A 19,848-nucleotide genomic window follows, 5' to 3' on the forward strand; every position below is an offset into this window, starting at 1 on the left:
GGAGGGGGGAATCCAGCCCCTCCCCTGTCACGGCAGAGAGCCGTGACAGGATCGAGAGGTAAGCGAACGCCGGTATGTGTTCGCTCACTTCCCGATCTACTGAGCCGACCTGTGACAGTCTCATTGTCACAGGTCGGCTAGAACTATGAGGTGAGTGAAAAGCACTCGCCTCATAGTTCTCCTTTAAGTGTCTCACCTAAGTCCTGGAAATCCTTCTTTAGGACACTCCATCTTCCTCTGACTTTGTCATTGGTACCAATTTGTACTATGATAGCCGGGTCTTCCCCAGCCGCACTCAATTATCCGTCCATCCGATCTGAAATATGCCGAACCCGAGTGGCCGGTAGACAACATACTGTTCAGCCATCACGTTCTTTGTGACAGATGACCCTGTCTGTTCGCCTAATAATAGAATCCCCTACCATCAGGATCTGTCTGTCTTTGCTTAAGCCCCTGCAACCCTCTATAGCAGAGCAGCCACTCCCCTGGCAGCTAGGGGAGTTATTCTACTCCAGCAGTGCTCCCCCTAAGCTGTTATCACCAATATCATGCAAACTGGCATATTTATCGGGATGTAACAATTCAGGGCTAGCCTCTGGAACACTCTTCCCTCTGCCCCACCTTCTGACTGTTACCCAGCTTCCTACCTCTGGGTCCTGCTCCTCCATATTACCACCCTCCGGTAAGCTGGCCCCTGCCAGCACCTGTTCCGTCAGGTCCAAACTCTTCTCCATGTTAATAATGTTCCTCAGTGTTGCCAGTCAGTTCTCTAGATCCAGAATCTGGGCTTCCAGAGTAACCACTCGCTTACACTTTTGCACAACAGTATTCACCCTCGAACACTTGCTCAAGGAACACATACACTGAGCATGATGTGCACTGAGTTGCGTTCATACCCATGGAGGTCATGTTAGTGATTAATGGGGATTTCAATATTTGTATTTATTTATTCTTTATTTTTATTTATTTATTTATTCTTAATTTTATCTTTTTGTTTGTTGCACCTCCACAGCTGATCTCACAGATTATCTTTCCAAAACACAATGGCCAATCACTGATAACTATAACCGGTTATGCTAAATGACCCCAATTACCACAGACAATGCTGATAACTCAGTTAGTATACTAATTACCCCAATTACCACAGTCAATGCAGACTACCCTGTGTACTAATTACCACAATTACCACAAACGCTGCAGATTTCATAGTGCAATAATTTATTAGAGTTACCAAGATATTGCTGGTTACTCACAATTACTACGGTTAGCACAGATATTCCCATAATGCCCTTCGGATTACCACGAAAATGTTTGTTTTTGTTTACACAATACCCTGTAAGCCAATCACGCCTGCAATAGCTTGCTCACAGATCCCCCTCTCACACACCACCTTGCTCACTCATTTTACAGCTTCAAGTCTTTCAGCCAAGGTAGCCGGTCTCCTTTCAACTCAAAGTCCAACTTAGCCCCAACTCAGCCTCTGCCCAGCCTGCCCTTGCAATGCCGCTCTACCTTCTGCTCACACAGAGTCCTATCCTATTTCATTGTGGCTTCCAACTTTATTCAAATCAATTCAATGCAAATCAATCAACCAAACAATGATTGCAGCTCACCGCTTTTTCATTCAGCCGCATTGCCCTCCAGCCACCTGCTTGTGTTCTGTCTCCCTCCTTCTCCTTCTCACTCAGTCGCCTGACCCTCTCACAGCCCAGTCAGGACCAATCAATCAACTAACACACTCGCTCCGGTTTCTCTCAGCTCAGCCACCGGATCTTGTTATAAGGCCCCGTTTACACCGGGGCGTTTTTTGTCTCGCTGATTTTTTGAAAGCTGGTACTTTTTGAAGATGTTCCAACTTGAGTGCATGTATCGGGCACGGGACACGGAGGGATGCTGGAACTCACGGAGCAAGGAGGTGTCTGAAGCACAGAGTGCAGATAAGTCTTGAAGCATACAGGGGTTCTGCTTCAGGCAGATGTGTTGCTCGCTATCTCTCCTCTCTCTTCCCCGGCTGTCTCTCTCCTGGCTGTCTCTCCTTGCTCTCTCTCCCCTGGCTGTCTCTCCTTGCTTTCTCTCCTGGCTGTCTCTCCTTGCTCTCTCTCCTGGCTGTCTCTCTCTCCTGGCTATCTCTCCTTTCTCTCTCTCCTGGCTGTCTCCCCTTGCTCTCTCTCCTGACTGTCTCTCTCTCCTGGCTATCTTCCTTTCTCTCTCTCCTGGCTGTCTCTCCTTGCTCTCTCTCCTGACTGTCTCTCCTTGCTCTCTCTCCTCTCTCTCCCCGCTGTCTCTCCTGGCTATCTCTCCTCTCTCTCCCCGCTGTCTCCTCGCTCTCTCTCCTGGCTGTCTCTCGCTCTCTCCCCCCGGCTGTCTCTCCTTGCTCTCTCTCCTGGCTTTCTCTCCTCTCTCCCCTGGCTGTCTCTCCTCGCTCTCTCTCCTGGCTGTCTCTCGCTCTCTCCCCCCGGCTGTCTCTCCTTGCTCTCTCTCCTGGCTTTCTCTCCTCTCTCCCCTGGCTGTCTCTCCTTGCTCTCTCTCCTTGCTCTCTCTCCTGGCTTTCTCTCCTCTCTCCCCTGGCTGTATCTCCTTGCTCTCTCTCCTGGCTGTATCTCCTTGCTCTCTCTCCTGTCTGTCTCTACTTGCTCTCTCTCCTAGCTGTATCTCCTTGCTCTCTCTCCTGTCTGTCTCTCCTTGCTCTCTCTCCTGTCTGTCTCTCCTTGCTCTCTCTCCTGTCTGTCTCTCCTTGCTCTCTCTCCTGGCTGTCTCTCCTTGCTCTCTCTCCTGTCTGTCTCTACTTGCTCATCCTCCTGGCTGTCATTCCTCGTTTTTTTCTCCTGGCTGTCTCTCCTCGCACACTCTCTCTCCTGAATGTCTCTTCCCCGCTCTCTCTCTCTCCTGGCTCACCTTGCTGTATTTTGCAAACAGTGTAGTGCAACAGGCTGTGTAAACGAATATTCTTTGATGTCATACATTGCACTTCAACCACCAGAATCCACCAGAGAGGTGTCGGGGAGCTCGGCTCAGCAGACTCAGGCTAATAGGGAATCATGTGTGCACAGCTAAATAAATATACCAAAATGGAATAAAAGGGACCGCCATTCCCACCCTTCCTGATCCACCAGCATCAGCTCTGAGAGCTACTGCTAGATCACCATCTACCTAATGGGCACCCCTGATCTAAATGTATCAAATTTTAACAGTGAATGTGCTGCGCTTCAACTAGAAACAATAAATAAACAAATCTCTATAATAAATAAGTGCTAAACAATACCTGCAATCAAAGTGTTCACCATTGCTCTTCTTCTAAATATCAATCCTAAATAATATCCCTCTGGAAAGTTAAAAGAAAAAAGAAACTGCAATATACAGCTTATTACGGCAGCTAACGTTTGGATATAGGGCAGGGGTAGATAGCCTGCTCATCATTTACGTATTATCTTGTATTATCTATCTTTGTATGAATTTTTTGACACTCCTATAGAACCATTTAATTCGATCATGTATGTGTACACACTTTTTTGGTGAAGCACAATGCGTTTGACACAATCATGACTATCTTTATCATGCCTTAATCATGCATTTTTTTTTTTTTCAAACAATTTTTATTTGATTTTTTCCATATAAAACTACAAAATAAAATGAAACAAACATACTATCTGCAGGTTACAGAAAGGAATCTATTTTGAGATGATGGCTTAAAATATTTTGGTTGGAGGGGGATAGAGGACATACAGTGAGTATACGTGAGGGAGCCTGAGCTGAGAGAGTATCTATGGAGACACAGCAGCACATAACCACCCCCTTCAGGGGCATATCGGTTATACAGAAAGAGTATGCAAATATTCCTGCGATAAGTATAACTTTGTTCAACAAAACTTTATCTATAACATAACACATAACCAACAATTTCACTGACTTCTCAATTTCCCAATGTATGCATTGTGGGGAATGCGCTCAAACCTCACTTCCCCTGCACGGCATACATGATAGAGAATTAGTCTGCTAGGCCCCGCGGCCGTCTCCCATGGTCTATTAAAAGGACATGGAAAAATAAACATCACCTCCCTATGTCAGCAGCAAGTGGGGAACAACAAAAGTCCCCTTAGTGTTCCATAACATAAACAGACACATGGCTGCTTAAGCGTGGTAAGGCACATCATGAGTGATACTTATCCATAGACGGGTCAGTCCGACTTGCGGCTTGTTCAACGTTTGCGATATTTTCGTGGTGTCCCATTATGTTTCTTGAGGGATTTTGGTGGCTTGTAAGGTGACCTTGGTGGACGCGGCGGTTTGGAGGGAGACCCCGTGTCTTCCGATATGCGGTTCAGGGCGAGCAGAGCCTCCGATGGGTTGTTAAAGGACATCCTCTGGCCTGATGTTGAGGTGAGGTAGAGTGTAGCTGGATAGGCTAGCGTGAATCTTATCTGGCGTTGTACCAGGGTGGAACAGATTTCATTAAATGCTTTACGCTTCTTGGCTACTTCCGCCGAGTAGTCAGCAAAAAGCAGTAGTCGATGCCCATCCACCTCCAACGCTTTGTTTGCCCGGAATTTTTGTAGTACCTCCACTCTATCCGCGTAGTTGAGGTATCGGACAATTACTGGGCGGGGGGAGGCACCGTCCTCTCTGGGGGGTCCTATGCGATGTGCTCTTTCCACTAGGCATGGCGTTCTTATCCCTAGTGCTTCTGGCAGGTCTGTGGCGCATATCTTACCCAGTACCATAGGTTTATATGTTTCCGGCAAACCAACAATCCTGAGATTGTTCCTTCTCGAGCGGTTCTCCAGATCATCGATCTTGGCCTGCATGGATTGTTGTGTCTGGTCGTGGAGGGAGAGTTTCGCTTGCACTTCCAGTAAATCATCCTCCAATGAGGAGATGCGCTCCTCCGCTTCAGATATAGATCTGGCCTGGGCTGATATATCCTTCCTCATCTGGGAGAGCCCTGTTTGTATTGCTGCTTCCACCGCAGCCTTTATGGTAGGCTTCAGCAATTTTGCTACTGCTGCAGCTATGCGGGCATGAGACGTGTCCTCATCCCTGTCCTCCTGTGAGGAGGCCGGTGAAGGGCTGCGGCGGCTCTGCCTGTCAGCAGCGTCCGCCATCTTGGCTGTGCAGGCTGTGCGGGACGTGTCCCGTGATCGGGATCGAGAGCGAGATTGCGGCACTTTCGGAGCCAAGAACCGGTCCATACCCTGCACGCAACCCCCGTGAGCAGCGGGGTGGATCGGCTGGAGCCGTCGGGGCCAGTTTTATATAACGGTAAGACGTGTCAAGGGGGAGCGCCGTCTCCCTGCTGCTCCTCACATGGGCGCCGGAACCGGAAGTCTTTAATCATGCATTTCTAATACCAAGTATGTGGAATTTTTGATAATCAATGTTTGTCCCTCTTTATTAAGTTTCAAGGTAGCCAATACTTTGCTTGCGGGCTGGTGTTAGTGGAGAATCGATCGGCTCCACTCTCTAGCCCTTCAAGCATTATCCTTATTGGTTATGCTGATATTTCACGGATATTAGATGAATTAATATAATTGAATCAATATTGCCATTTTGTACCTAATCATATAATTGAATCAATATTGCCATTTTGTACCTAATCATGTTCTAAAAGTTGTTTATATCCATTATTTCAATCATGCAACGTGCCGAGGGTCATACCTTGCTCTCAGGACCATGCTAGTGGAGAGCAATTATTTCATTCCACAGCCCTAAGAACAACTATGCAAGGGCCTCTTTATATGCAATTTGGTCATTCGGCATTTTTTGAACCCCAATCATGTATGTCCATAAGAATCATGTATGTCTCTGCTAATGGTGAGTTGTTGTGCATGTGGAAAGAGCTTTTTTAGGGACTATCTATTCAATGTTATTAGTGGCTCCAAGCCTTCTCTATTCTCTACTTTTCAGATTTATATGAAATAAACAAATATAATTTTTTTAATTTTTTGGTTGGAGTTGTCATTCTTTGGTGCTTTCAAAACCCCACTTTTTTCTTTCCTCAAAAGAATTCTTTTTGCATACTGGGTTTTGGAAATGCCTGTTTTACCGAACGTTACCACAATGCATAACCCATGTACCGTGCTGTGGTGCATTGCTGTGCATTTCATGCGTGCAATAATACAAAAAAATAATATATATCTCTATCTCTCTACATGTAGTAACATTTTTGGGCCTTTGCCATGCATTGGCTGCCTTTCATCATGAACACACACATGTACACACGTACACACATTAACAGTTGCTTGGTGGCTGTAAGCAGTGTAGACACTTCAGCTGGCTATTGAGCAAGCCAACTGGTACCAAATATATTGTCCATCAGGAACAGATCTCTTTCTAGAATAAAGGAAGGTTCCAGGGTAAGAGCGTCACGCTTTATTGATACTTTGTGTTCCAGAACAATGACAAAGTAACATTTCATATATCAGTTACATTAGTTTAGACATCAGTGACAACCCAAGCCTTTGATACTTAGACATGATAGTGAACACATGTCATGCGTTCATCCAATTGGACCTCAAAGCTCTATGGAGACGCTGCTGTTGGTCAATCGCACTCCATATGCGCCGGCCCAGTTCTTCGTGTCCTTCCCGCCATGCTGAAAAGATATATAGCGCACTCCTGGTCCATATTTACTGAATGTATGCGTTATCTAAAAGAAATGGAAAAGAAACGAATTAAGTCTCAAAATAGAATTGAAGGGGCGTTACACTAAGTGGAAGATCTATAAACAATTCAATTTGTCCTGCGAATATGTGTCAATGTTCCTTCTGTACAAATACTGTATATGAATAAAGGAACGTTCTTTAATTTTTTTCTTTACAAGTGGAATTGGTTTTGAATGTTCTGCTTGTAATATCGCATTATGGCCACTAGATGGCACTGAGGGACATAGAAGATAAATACTTGGCATGGACCTTGTTTTTAGGCCCCGGGCCGTTCACATTAGTGCAATTTGTCCCGCATCTGCGGTCGCTCTGCACTACACAACATTGGAAATCACATTAATGTTAATGGTGCCCGTTCACTTCAATGCAGCATGGGGCAGTGCATTTTTTTTTGGAAAGGTGGCTGGTGCTTGTTTTGATGCTTCACAGTGCGTTTTTGGCTCCATAGACTTCAAAAGGCGATGCCTACGATGTCATAGCAGATATTGCTCGTCATTGGCCAAAAAGAAAAATGCGAAATCGTGCAGCAGCACTAATGTGAACCATGGCTACGGCCCCTGGGCAGCAGTAGGTTGGGCCAAATCTGTTGTCCAATGAATCTACCCAATTGGGGAAACAGACAGCAATAAAGCCTTGACAGAGGGTCTGACCCTCCCCCACTTTATCCAAACTAAAAAACAAAAATGGTTTTGCCAAGAGATAACCTTTGACCTATGTATTATCAATGTTCCAAGCAGCTCTTTTCCATAAAACACCAATATGATAGGATCTGTAAGGAATTACATGTCTCCAGTGGATGTCGCTCTTCTCTTTTATAATAATGGGAGCCGGGACAAACTCCTGTACGGTTTTCTTGTCTGCAGAAAGTAGTTTGACCGCCAGCTCATACTGGCAGCCGCAGTCCGGCCTGGATTGATACCTGGAGGGGGAAAATAGTAGATATTGGTAGTGATAATGGTAGATAGAGAGTGCAGTAACTCCCAACTTTGAGTAGACGAGAGTTTAAGTGCTTGTGTACATGAAACTTGTCATAGAGAGCTGGAATTATGGCCGATTCCTGCTGAGCTGGCTGAGAATGAAGCCATAGGTGGCCTTGGAAGCTCCACCCAACTTGCCAAAAGTTGGGAGGACCACCCAACCAGAGACTGTGTCCTATCAGATGCAGTCACTGTTCAGGTATTCAGGTGCTGTGGCTGCGGAATCCTATAGCCGGCAGTGCAGATTCCATCATTCATCACTGAGTGAGGGCTGAACGAGAGAAATCAAGCTGCGTGTGGCTAGCCTTAGTCTTTCCGCATTTTCCATCCCTTTTAACTCAACATATGGCCAAATGTTTGTGAACACCTGACCAGCACACCTAGCAAGAGCTTCTTGGACAATCCATTCCAAAGACATGAGAATTAATATGGAATAGCCCTCCCCCACCCCAACCCCCTTGTGGCTATAATAGTCTCCACTCGGAAATCTGTGTCCATTCAGCCAAACGAGGCCAAAGGTGTTCTGTATGGTTGAGGTCGGGGCTCTGCATGAAACAAAGAGAAATGCACTGTAATGAATTTGATGACTATGAGGCGTGAGGAACTCCAATCTGAGTGGGAAGAATGGGGAAGTTGTACTGAATGCAGCGCCATCCTCCTTTCTCCAATATATGTGCAAGTTGGTAATGGGGATGGTCAGACTTAGGACTATATCTATGTCTGTGTTAGGAAGCAGAGAAGGTACACACTGAGAATTTAAAAGAAGCAACTTAAAGTGACATTAACCAGTTGACATCCGCGGTGTTAAACCCCCTTCCCATCCAGGCCATTTTTCAATAGCAGCCAGATGACTGACAGGTGAATGCGGAAGTGATGTAATACACATCACTTCTGCATTCACAGCCCGGAGGGAGATCAGCAAGGAGCTGATCTCCCGTCCTCTTCCTCCTGACGCCCTCCGAGCCGGTCCCGGGATTCAAGATGGGGCAGCAGATCCCGGGATTCAAGGTGAGGGGTCGGGGGACCGCGCAGGGGGGCGCACGCGAACGAGCACATATAGGCGATCGGGGGGCTATGGAGCCGCTGATCGCCTATATGTGAAACACCCGGTAATGGGTGTGTGCAATGGTCGGGTCTTTTCTGCCCGTGCGTGCCCGCCAGGGGGCGCGTGCGAGCAGAAAAAAAAAGCCGTCTGGAGACGGCAACCCGCCAATGCTGCAGTGCCGTCCGTCCGTTTTTTTACAACGGGCGGACGGCAAGAGGTTAAAGGCAAAACATTTTCCCCTCCCCCATGTCAATATCAGCACTTACCTTAACTGATGTCTATTAATCCGATCTTCTTCATCTTCTTTCATGATGTTTTCATCTGTCCCTCCAGCGGTGCGGCGGGTCTCCGATCCAGCGCTGACTCCTCTCTCCTTGCTGGCACTTCCTGTCCCACGGTGTCTGCATGCGGGTGCACGCGTCCATAGACTTACCTTGCGTCTCTGCTCGTCTCCAGTCCGAGAATCCGAACTGCGCATGCGCCCGCACCAAGATCCTTTGCGGCCGCCCGATCAGTTTTGTTTTCTTGGACGGGAGCGCGCAGTGAAAACAAGGTAAGTTTAAACCGCTGTTAAAACGTTTTTTTTAACTATTTGCATATATCTCCTGCTTGATAGCCATAGATATAGGCAAAAAAACCCGGAGGGTTTAGAACCACTTTAAGACCCATAGACACAAAGCTGATCAGCTTGAATGGTATTAACTGTAAACAACGTCGCCAGGATCTCCACCTGATCTGATCTGTTTTATATACCCTCTCCCAGCATCCTGCCCTTTATGTACACGAACCCTAAGAGGTGGGGAATGACTGCTGCCCTTCCAAGCAATGATATTAGAATAGGGTTGCCACCTTTTCTTTAAGCGACTCACAAACACTCTAGTGCCGTGCAGCATTTTTGAGAATATACAGGAGAGAGCGAGGAGAGACAGCCAGGAGGATGAGCGAGGAGACAAGCAAGGAGAGACAACCAGGAGAGAGAGAGAGAGAGAGAGCGAGAGAGGAGAGGCAGCCAGGGGAGAGAGGAGAGATAGCCAGGGGAGAGAGAGAGGAGAGGCAGCCAGGGGAGAGAGGAGAGATAGCGAGCAACACATCTGCCTGAAGCAGAACCCCTGTATGCTTCAAGACTTATCTCCACTCTGTGCTTCAGACACCTCCTTGCTCCGTGAGTTCCAGCATCCCTCCGTGTCCCGTGCCCGATACATGCACTCAAGTTGGAACATGTTCAAAAAGTATATAGGGTCCCCAAAACGTATGCCTACTCACCTCACTCAAGTTGGTACACCAAGACCGCATGGTTGACCCTGTCCAGGTTTCAGCTGGCCTAAAACCCGGACACAGCACATACGGGGCTCAAAACCTGGACTGTCCATATGAATCCCGGACAGGTGGCGACTCGATCACAATGTCGCTAGATTTACACTGAGATTCTTTTGAGCAGATCTTGTAGTCTTTTCTAGTGAGCCGTGCTAATGGATTCACCATAGGTTGCCATTTGGCCAATGATTTGGGAATCAGAGGTCAGGACATGTCGATGATCATGTGACCAAGGCACGGTTCCCATTTGCACTGCACAGACACCAGATGCATGCTGCAACTCCCCTCCCCCATCACCCGTGTGTGAGATATTCTGTAGATTGATATCAGTTCACTTACCAGTCTGTGGCAACAATATCCGGTTGATATGTGTCCATGACTTCATCACTGTACCCGGCCTCCTTCAGGTCAATGAGCTGGGACTTCTTGCATATTCTGGAATTTAATAAGTTTAATTAATAAAAAACCTACAATTATTTCTCATCGCACATCTATTTATCTAAACATTCCCCACCATCAATCCCAGTGCCTGAAACATGAGACTGTCAATAATGTAACCATTACCAGATTGTATCCCTTTATAAACTCTGCAAGTGCAGAAAAATACCTAATAGTGTGATAGTGCGCTCCTCATTTCCTGGCTGGGTTGACAACACACTGCCTCTACTGAACTAAAATCAGTCCTGACTATTTCCCCCATGCTGGACTACAGACCACCACCAGTTTCCTTATCTCCTTAACAAACTGGGTGGGACAGGGGGACGGGTTGGGTTCTCTACTCCAGTAGGGCTGATATCACTGCTTGTGATTTCCCTGTAGCAGAGGCAATGTTGTCAGCTCACTGCAGGAAGTTATGAGCAGAGGTCGCAGAGATATACTGAATATGTTTCATTATATCGATTATATTGATTGAAACCATTCCACACCCAGAAAATCCATTCTCCATAAAACAATATATAAAAAGAAATCTTATTGTGTGGTAACATTATGAATAAGAAGGCGGGTCTTACTGAGAAGAAGTCGCAAAGAGCTTTTGGACAGACGGATTTGGAAATATACATTCTTTTTCCGTGAGATTTTCTTCGACCTTCCATCCAGTACCACCGTTTTCATCGATTTTCCAGTTATTCAATCCCTCTACGGGGGGACGACGACATAAAATAAAATGGGATGATGATAAGGATGAACGTTAGATACTGGAACACACGGCAATTATTAGAAACAACATGTTTCTTCCAAGGCTCTCGGTACCTGGAGAAATGTTATGATATAAAAATTAATTGTAGGCACAAGCGTTATTAATTATTATTATCTGTGAAATTAATATAAAATGAAATTCATGGTCCCTCCACCACTTAAAGGGGATTATTCATAAAGAAAAATAGAAAAGATGACATAGTAGAACTGTTAGCCTTCCGTGTATGCAACAACCATTCTCATATACTAGACTGTCATTCTGTTATTCTGCCACTAGGTGTCAGTAGTATGGTTGAGTCAATGTAGTGTTCCCTCTTGTGTATTGCATGGTTATGATGGAAGTGGTTGTCTCCATGTTCCAGCATCTTATCACTGGTAAGAGACAATTCTGCAGCAGCGTTCCAACAGATTATGGGTCGGGATGAGCTCAGGTCCAGAGTATGTTGTTGTTTTTAATTACCATACAGCAGGGGTGTAACTAGAAATCCCAGGGCCCCATTTTGTGAGGCCCCCCAACGAAACCCCGCCGCCCCCATTTTAACAGAAATGCGCTGATCAGCACATTTTTGAGCGCGACTAAAAACAGCCAAAAATGCTCTTTCAAAAATGGTGCGGAAACCACGGTGAAACGCTTCCGCCCCGGTGTGAATGGCGCCCGAATGAGGCTTAACACTTTACTTTAATACTGCCACACCAATGAGAGGCTGAGGAAAGGGGGAATTTAAAAAAAAAATGAAGGAACGCTAAACTGCAAATAAGCGATTTATGTTATAAATGGTTTTTGCGCTGTGTTGGTGTTGGTGTTGTGATAAAATGACACAGGCGTATATTTCATTACAACACAAGGTATCACAACGCGCGGCAATGCGTCACAAAGGTTTGCCATGCGCTGCCACAGTTAATGTTTTTTTTTTTTTACAAAAGAAAAAAATCATGCACTGCGTTGCGTTCTAACAACATACTGCAGCGCATGTGCCTGGCGTACGCCACAATATGGTGCAAGTGTATGTTATGTGTGTGGGGGGGAGGAGGGGTTTGTGTTTTTTTTTATTTACACATTTTTATTTTATTTTTTTATTATTATTTATTATTATTTTACTGTTGGGGGGGCTTCGGGGAAATATTAGGGGTCTAAATAGACATTTCCCTTTTAAAATAGAAAAAGACTTGAGGACACAGAGTCCTCAATGTCTTTTTCTGCAGCCTTAGCACTCAGTGAATGGAGAGCACTCAGTACAGAGGCTTCCCATTCATTCACAAACTGCTGATAGTAAAATATTTACTATGAAGCAGATTCTCAATGGGGAGGAGCCTCTGTACTGAGTGCTTCTCCCCATTGAGAAATTCATGAATGAACAGGAAGTGATGTAAATCACCTCCTGTTCATTCATAACTCGGGACACATAGTACTATGTGTCCCCAGTTATTTACAAACACTGGAGTGCCGCGGGCCCCATAGCGACCGCATCGGTCGGTGGTAGTTCCGCCACTGCCATACAGTGATAATTATTAGATAGAGGGACATTAGTTCAAACTAGGCAGGATGAAGATTTTCTTTATAATAATAATAATAAATTGCTCACCAGCAGCAGATGGATTTCTGATCAGGTTCCTCTTCAGGCTAAGAGAGAAGAACATTAGTATTATTAGGACGAGATGAACATAAAAACATCAGATGATATTACAATCCAACAGAAAGCAAGAAATACAAAAACACAAAGCGATATAAACACTTTACATTTCTGCTCAGGGTCTCTTTATTCAAGTTGTCAACACTTAAGATAACAAAGCAATAAAAGGCATTTAGCCGAAAGTGCCATTTTCGGCCGGCGCCCCCCCTTCACTTTTCGCCCGGGGCTCGCGCCCCTGCTGCCCCCCCGGTTGTTACGCCACTGATAGCTCATGCTGTGGCTGTTCTGATGTTTTGCCAGTTGCTGACAACAAGACTTCTCCTATTGAGGCTCTTTACTGACTGCTGGTTTGTGAGTACATTTCTTGCCTTTTTATTTTTGAACATATAAACATATAAAGACTTCCACACAAGGGAGGCGCACTGTGTTTGCGTTCCCTATATACTAAATAATATGATAAGAACAAAAAATGGTTTATGGTCTCTAGAGCATCTCTCTCCATATCTGCCTCCTGTGTGGTCGGTTGCGGTCTCACCTGTATTGTGAATACATGTCTGCAGTCACGGTTTGAGTATCTGATCTGGATCTTGCCTTGTAAAGAAACAAACCTGTAATGAGAATTAGATTTAATATTCAGAACATAATAAGTTCATATCGATAAATGCAATATGGGGGTGCCGCTAGGGAAGTCAGAAATAGAAAAAGATTTGGGGGTCATTGTAGACCACAAACTGAATAATAGCTTGCAGTGTCCGGCTGCTGTAAGCAAAGCGAGTAGAGTCCTGTCCTGTATTAAGAAGGGAATGTTTTGCAGGGACAAGTCTATAATTTTGCCACTTTACAGATCACTGGTTCGGCCTCCATCTGGAGTACGCGGTCCAGTTTTGGTCACCAGTCCACAGAAAGGATGTCCTTGAGCTGGAAAGAGTCCAGAGGAGGGCAACCAAACTCATTAGGGGAATGGAAGACCAGAGCTACTAGACAAGGCTACTAAATTTAAATATGTTCTGGTTAGAAGTAAGGAGATTAAGGGGGTACATGCTTTTCATGTACAAGATGTTCAATGGTGACAGCAACATCAGCAATAAAGTCTTTACGATTAACTCCGTAACAAAAACTAGAGGCCACCACCTAAAATTGGTGGGAAAAAAAATTCCAGCACAAGGGGCGAATGGGGTTCTTCACAGTTGGAGCGGTTAGGGTCTGGAACTCGCTGCCTCAAGCAGTGATTTAAGCAAAGAGTGTGGAATCATTCATGAAGCTTTTGGATGATTTCCTGAGAGACCGTAATGTACAGGGGTACAGGTACGCTTAAGAACGAGATGACACAGGGACCTATACATACGCACACATCAGCAATAGGTTGGACTTGATGGACTTATGTCTTTATTCAACCGCAAATACTATGTTATATTGTGTGTGTATATATATATATATATACACACACACACACACACACACACACACACACACACACACACACACACACACACACACACACACACACACACACACACACACACGTGTTCATATTGTCCATACATACAGAATAAGAACAGAGAGCAGAAACCCAGAATGAAATTTCTAAGCAATATCCTATAGTAGATCATTTGTGTTAAATCCCCAATTTCAGGCAGATAAAGTAGAATTAGGGCATTTTTTTTTGGCTGTTTTTAAAGTTGCAAAAGGCTTTAAATGGCACCCGAGGGCTACAGAAAGTCCCACCACCTATTCTTGTGCTAAAAAAAAATAAATCCACATTTTTTTTTTTTTATGTTTCCTTTTTGCAGAAAAAAAAAAGACTGGGAAAAACAGGAAAAAATAAAATGCACACATCAGTCTCCAAATAAGTATGAAATACACACAAAAAAAAAAGGGGGGGAAAAAAAAACAGACAAAGATGCTAAATTAACTGAATTACCCCAAATACACTCTCCTCCAAAAAAAAACACCATCTAAATAATGAAAAAAATAGTATATCTGGATTTTTTTTTCCAGGCAAATTCTACCTAAGCAGCTCAATGAAAAGAGCTTCTGTTCTGGTCAAATATTTCTGATGCTGATAATTGATTTCACTATAAAACCAATTTTGCCAAAAACATTCCGCTCATCCCTACTTGTCAGTCCCCCAACTTCCAAACTCCAACTTTGCTGATAAGCAGGCTGAACATTGCCTCAACCAAATGGCTTTTGCTCTCTTTTGCTGGGGGGTCCCAGCGCTACATTCTTCCACTCATGACCTGGACATGTGTATCTTCAGCTCCGCATTCCAGAATTTACTTTTGATCCATTCCTCTCTATGTGCCAACAGAAGACAAAATGACCCAGAGGGACAAGCACGAGTCCCAAATTGACATTAGGACAAAACCTAGCTGATTTCCTAATGCCGCTGGTACAGTAACCATCTCTGGGCTTGTGCCTCAAGATATCCAAGCAGTGACACATGATAAGCACCGAGAGGAAAGCCAACCTCAAGCGGTCCTTACCATGCCACCTCATTGGTAGACTGCAAAACCTCAGTTACATAATGACAACGCATCTACCCCTAACAAATATATGCCCCTAAGTGTTAGATAATGCAACAAGTATCAGCGAGACCTACCTGACCACCACCGAGATGTTGAGTAAAAGGGAACGTTCAGTCTCTCTTATTTATACGTAAATGTAGAACGTTGCTCAATCAGGGGCCGAACTACTGCCGATGCTTCTTAATTACACAGCCCAAGGCCTCTCCCTGACACATGATGTTCCTGCCCACCAGAGCCGTAGCTAGCTCCTTTTGCTCCCGAGGCAAGAACAGAAAATTGTGCCCCCCCAACAGACGTGTGCATATGCACCGCCTCCAGGATGGCTTGATGAAACTAATGAAAACATTTTTAGTTTCCATTAATTTTGTCCGAAGTAAATTTGCAGCGCCTCGTCTCCCTGCGAGCTGTGTTGGCCGCCTGGCGCCCCTGTTGCCAATGGCGCCCTGTGCTCGCCATGGCAACAGGGGCAAGGGGCCAGGCCGGCCCTTGCTGCGCCCCCTTTCAGCTGCGCCTGAGGCGAGTGCCTCACTCGCCCCATGGTAGCTACAGCCCTGCCGCCCACAGCCGTAGCTAGCAACATTTGCGCCCGAGGCAGGAACAGACAGGTTTGCCTCAGTGTAACAAAACGCCTTGCAGCACTGAAGGCCCTCTGGGACAACACACTGGCTCCTGGGCAAGCCGCAGATGTTCCTCAGATGCTGGTGAATGGAGGATCCTGCCACCATCACGAAATGTGGCAAAATGGTACTTACACAGCACCCAATGAGTGCTGCATTCTGGGTTCCCTCTGGGATGGTGACAGTAGAGCAGCCATTTTACCCTTGTATTGGGGATATTATAGGGTGGCCAACTATAAGTGGTCCCTCTCTTTGATGACCTGAGTAGGTGTTGCAATTAGGGTTGCCACCTTTTCTTCAAGCGAAACCTGAACACTCACTCGTGACGCGCAGACATTTTTTTGGGGAGAATAAGTCTTAGCTTATTCATATGTAAATAGCGCCGCCCATTCATACGTAAATATCACAGCTGAGACTATTTTCAGTGGGGGGGGGCAGTACCCCCCCATCTTAACTTTGGTTGCCCCTGTCTGCCTGACATCTTGTGTCCGGGTTTCTGCTGCCATGAAACCCGGACAAAGCATTCAAAACCCGGACTGTCCGGGTGAATCCGGGACAGGTGGCAACCCTAATTGCAATGGATGCAGCAGGGGAATCTTGTGCAAGATGGAGGGGGACATGCAGAAAGGGAGGAATGGGGAGTGTGGGCCCTTTGCTCTTGAACTGTCTCACTGAGGATCTGCTCACACCAAACACCGTGGTGCAGATTTTGTTTCCTCATGCATGTGCTATCCAAATGACGGTAGCTTTTGCCATGGCTGATATCCTGCAGGCAGAGGCTGCAGACCACACCAGTCCTGTTGGCAGCAAATATGTTAAAAAAGACCCACGTTGCAGGACTCTGTGGTCCAGCCCTGATGATAGCATTGGCCTATGCTACTGGGACAGTCCTGTTAGATGGATTAAGATGGCTTTCTAGTCCTCAGTAGTGATGAGCCGAACACCCCCGTGTTTGGTTCGTATTGGAACTCCCGAAAAGTTCGAAAACAAACTCGAACTCAATGCAAGTCAATGGGGGTCGAACGTTCGAAAATTAATGTCATGGAGAAGGGGGGCTGCGGAGATGTGATTGGAGAAGAGGGGGAAGAGGACATGTGATTGTAGAAGGGGGTCTATAGATATGTGATTGGAGAAGGAGGGGCTGCGTAGATGTGATTGGAGAATGGGAGACTGAGGACATGTGATTGGGGAAGGGGGTCTTTAGATATGTGATTGTAAAAGGAGGGGCGGCTGCAGAGATGGGAAGGGACCATGATTTGAGAGGGCTGGGGAAAGGTGAAGGGAGGTGCAGGAAATATGTGATGGAAGGGGTGCTGGAGTTGGGGGAGAGGTGCAGGGGGGACCGTGGTGATGGGAGAGTCCAGGGGGCATGTGAAGATAGTGGAAAGAACAGAGGGCATGCACCATGGCCCTTTGTTCCTTAGGTCGTGATGACTCTGCCCAATCATGGCTCACCTATCAGATGCCGGTAAACTACACAATTGGGCGGAGCTAGCTGTCAACGCTGGATGTCGGTGGATCCATATTTTGGGGTTCCCCTTACTCATTCACAAGGGGTTAATTAAAGGGGTACCCCAATGCAAATAAGCCCCCTTGCCCACAGACCCCCACCGGGTCAGGGTTGTGGGAACGAGGCCCTTGTCCTCACCTGGGGGCTGTGCAGCTTCAAGGTGGTCCATAAGTGCTCTTAGGTGGGCTCTGCGGTTGTCTGTATGGGGTCTTGGGGGCTGTGCAGCTTCAAGGTGGTCCATAAGTGCTCTTAGGTGGGCTCTGCGGTTGTCTGTATGGGGTCTTGGGGGCTGTGCAGCTTCAAGGTGGTCCATAAGTGCTCTTAGGTGGGCTCTGCGGTTGTCTGTATGGGGTCTTGGGGGCTGTGCAGCTTCAAGGTGGTCCATAAATGCTCTTAAGTGGGCTAGATGGGCCCTGCAGTTGTGTGTATGGGCTGGAGGGGCTGTGCAGCGTCCAGGTCATCTAAAAGTGATGGTCCTTAAGTGGTCTCTAAGGAGGGCTATGCGGCTCCTAAGGGCAGATCCAGCTTTCTAATTAGACGGCCGCTCGCTGCTGGCTAGGGCCCTGAGAGGCCCCAGCGAGCGGCCGTCTCATATGCTCTCCTATGTCTGAGGTAATGGTGCCAATGCTAGAGCGCGTGCGTCCTTCAGGTAAGTTTACAACCAGGGATGTGCAGTTTGAAGAGTAGTCCTGTCTAGGAGGACTAAAAGGTTCAGCATGGCAGGTGAGCGGTGAGCGTCCACTTGCTCATCGTTCTACCACGTTAGAACGCCGAGCAACTGTAACCTCCTCCATCTTATGGAGGAGGAAGATGTGCCGGGGGAGCAGCCGTGAGCGGCAGGCCGACGCTGATCCCTTTCAGGGACGGCACGCCGCTGGATGCGCCAGACACGCTGCGGCTGCACCAATCACGGAAAGGTAAGTCTATGACACACTGCTCAGAGAGGCGGCTCTGATCACACCTGTCAGCGCTCCCACTCTCTCTCCTCCTGGCTGCTCTGAAGCTGCAGCGGCCGGGAAGAGAGAGAGGGAGCGCTGAGAGGTGTGATCAGAACCGCCGCGGCCATCTTAAATGGGCCCCCTTCCAGTCGCATTTTTATGCCCCCCCGCCGGCGCACTCAAGCAATTGCTTGACCTGCCTCTATGGGTCTGATGGTCACAGAAGAATGCCGCCCACCTGATCATCTTACCTTTCAAATTCTTTAACTTGTATGAGCTTGACCCAACCAGCATGGTAGGACTTGCTGATATTCATCCCCACTAGCAAGATGTAGATGTCTGGAATATTTGTTTAAATATCTTCTTCCAGTTCCATTGAACTTATTCAATTATTTCTTCTTATTTTATTTTTATTTTTTTAATCAATTTTTTTTTTGATTTTTATTTATCTTTTTACTTTTTTATAGTTTTTATCTTATTATTGTTATTTTTTATAACTTCCGGGCCTGCCTCTGTAACTCTGACTTCCAGTCAGTGTGAAGTTCGTACACTATACTGTCCTGGATTCAGTTTCTTTTCAACACATATTTCGAGTTTACATTTTGAATATTTTGGGAATAATTTGGGATACAGGGATGGTAGCGGGGGGAGTGCAGGGATTGTGGAGTCGTGGTTTCTAAGGGCCCGATCACGCCTATCTGTTGTGTTAATCACGCGGTATCGTGCGTTTCAAGATAAAATGTATCAGATTGAGGTGCTGATTCTGTATTTCAAAAATAGTCAAAAATATGCAGATACTGTATATCCAAAATATGTGATGCCAGAATACAGGGTTCCGGACGCCTGTCTGTAAAAATTGTTTCATATTACCACATACAGCTTGTCTGGGTGAACTTCACTCTAATTTGTACGATGTATAGAACCTGTTGTAGCAAAACTGACATTTCTAAAGAAAAAAAAAAAGACTCCTTTTTTTTTTTTAACACTTTTAAGTCACTGACCATATCTCCTATATAAAGGCTTAACATGTTCTGCTAAGGGTTAATTTGTTCCTAGCAACAGGGGGGGTTATGATAAGACGCTTACCTGATTGGTCAGAGGTGCGGAGAGGAGGAGTGTAGGTGGATCCCTGAGGAAAAGAAGTTTCCAGATCCAGACGGAGTCAGCAGCGTGAAAGTAGCGTCACACCCTCCCGCCCTAATTTTTTTTATTTTCCTTTTGTGTGCAATATTTCCTTTTGTTCAATATTTGCATTGTATGATTGCATTTTGTCTTGATATATTGTCCATGTCGCTGCAGCCGGGCAGGTAATCACACCTAGGACCTTGGCATGAGGGGAGGTTTGGATAGTTGTGTTATCAATCACAAAATGTTGGGGGAAGGTGCACGGGGTGGAGGAAATATCATGAGCTCAGTTTTTGAAAGGTAATTA

At 46.1% G+C, this 19,848-nt stretch overlaps 2 protein-coding genes across 2 annotated transcripts in view; both read right to left on the reverse strand.

Moving 5' to 3' along the window:
* LOC108796314 (F-box only protein 6-like) overlaps nucleotides 1–734 on the reverse strand; it is a 14,184-nt gene extending 13,450 nt beyond the window's left edge. Inside the window, exon 1 of the mRNA XM_018567772.1 lies at nucleotides 648–734. Within this exon, the coding sequence (XP_018423274.1) occupies nucleotides 648–734 (87 nt within the window). The remainder of the gene's footprint in view (nucleotides 1–647) is intronic.
* A 5,774-nt stretch (nucleotides 735–6,508) lies between these two features.
* On the reverse strand, nucleotides 6,509–18,732 carry LOC108796315 (F-box only protein 44-like). Its single transcript, XM_018567773.1, has 8 exons — nucleotides 18,668–18,732; nucleotides 16,641–16,765; nucleotides 13,359–13,431; nucleotides 12,776–12,813; nucleotides 11,006–11,132; nucleotides 10,335–10,430; nucleotides 7,443–7,578; nucleotides 6,509–6,643 (listed from the first exon to the last, which is right to left on the reverse strand). The coding sequence occupies exons 1-8, from the start codon at nucleotides 18,730–18,732 to the stop codon at nucleotides 6,509–6,511; spliced, it is 795 nt and encodes a 264-aa protein (XP_018423275.1).
* Nucleotides 18,733–19,848: the final 1,116 nt, after the last annotated feature.

This window comes from Nanorana parkeri, unplaced genomic scaffold (assembly GCF_000935625.1).
Source record: "Nanorana parkeri isolate BGI_ZX_2015 unplaced genomic scaffold, ASM93562v1 scaffold1091, whole genome shotgun sequence".
In the NCBI taxonomy this organism is placed as follows: domain Eukaryota; kingdom Metazoa; phylum Chordata; class Amphibia; order Anura; family Dicroglossidae; genus Nanorana; species Nanorana parkeri.

Coding starts and splice junctions, on each gene's coding strand:
- LOC108796315 (XM_018567773.1), bottom strand. CDS start 18,732: ATGAATATCAGCAAGTCCTACCATGCTGGTTGGGTCAAGCTCATACAA. Junction 13,432..16,640: donor TTGGTGTGAGCAGATCCTCA/GTGAGACAGTTC, acceptor TTCTCATTACAG/GTTTGTTTCTTTACAAGGCA. Junction 11,133..12,775: donor CAGAAATCCATCTGCTGCTG/GTGAGCAATTTA, acceptor GTCCCCCCGTAG/AGGGATTGAATAACTGGAAA.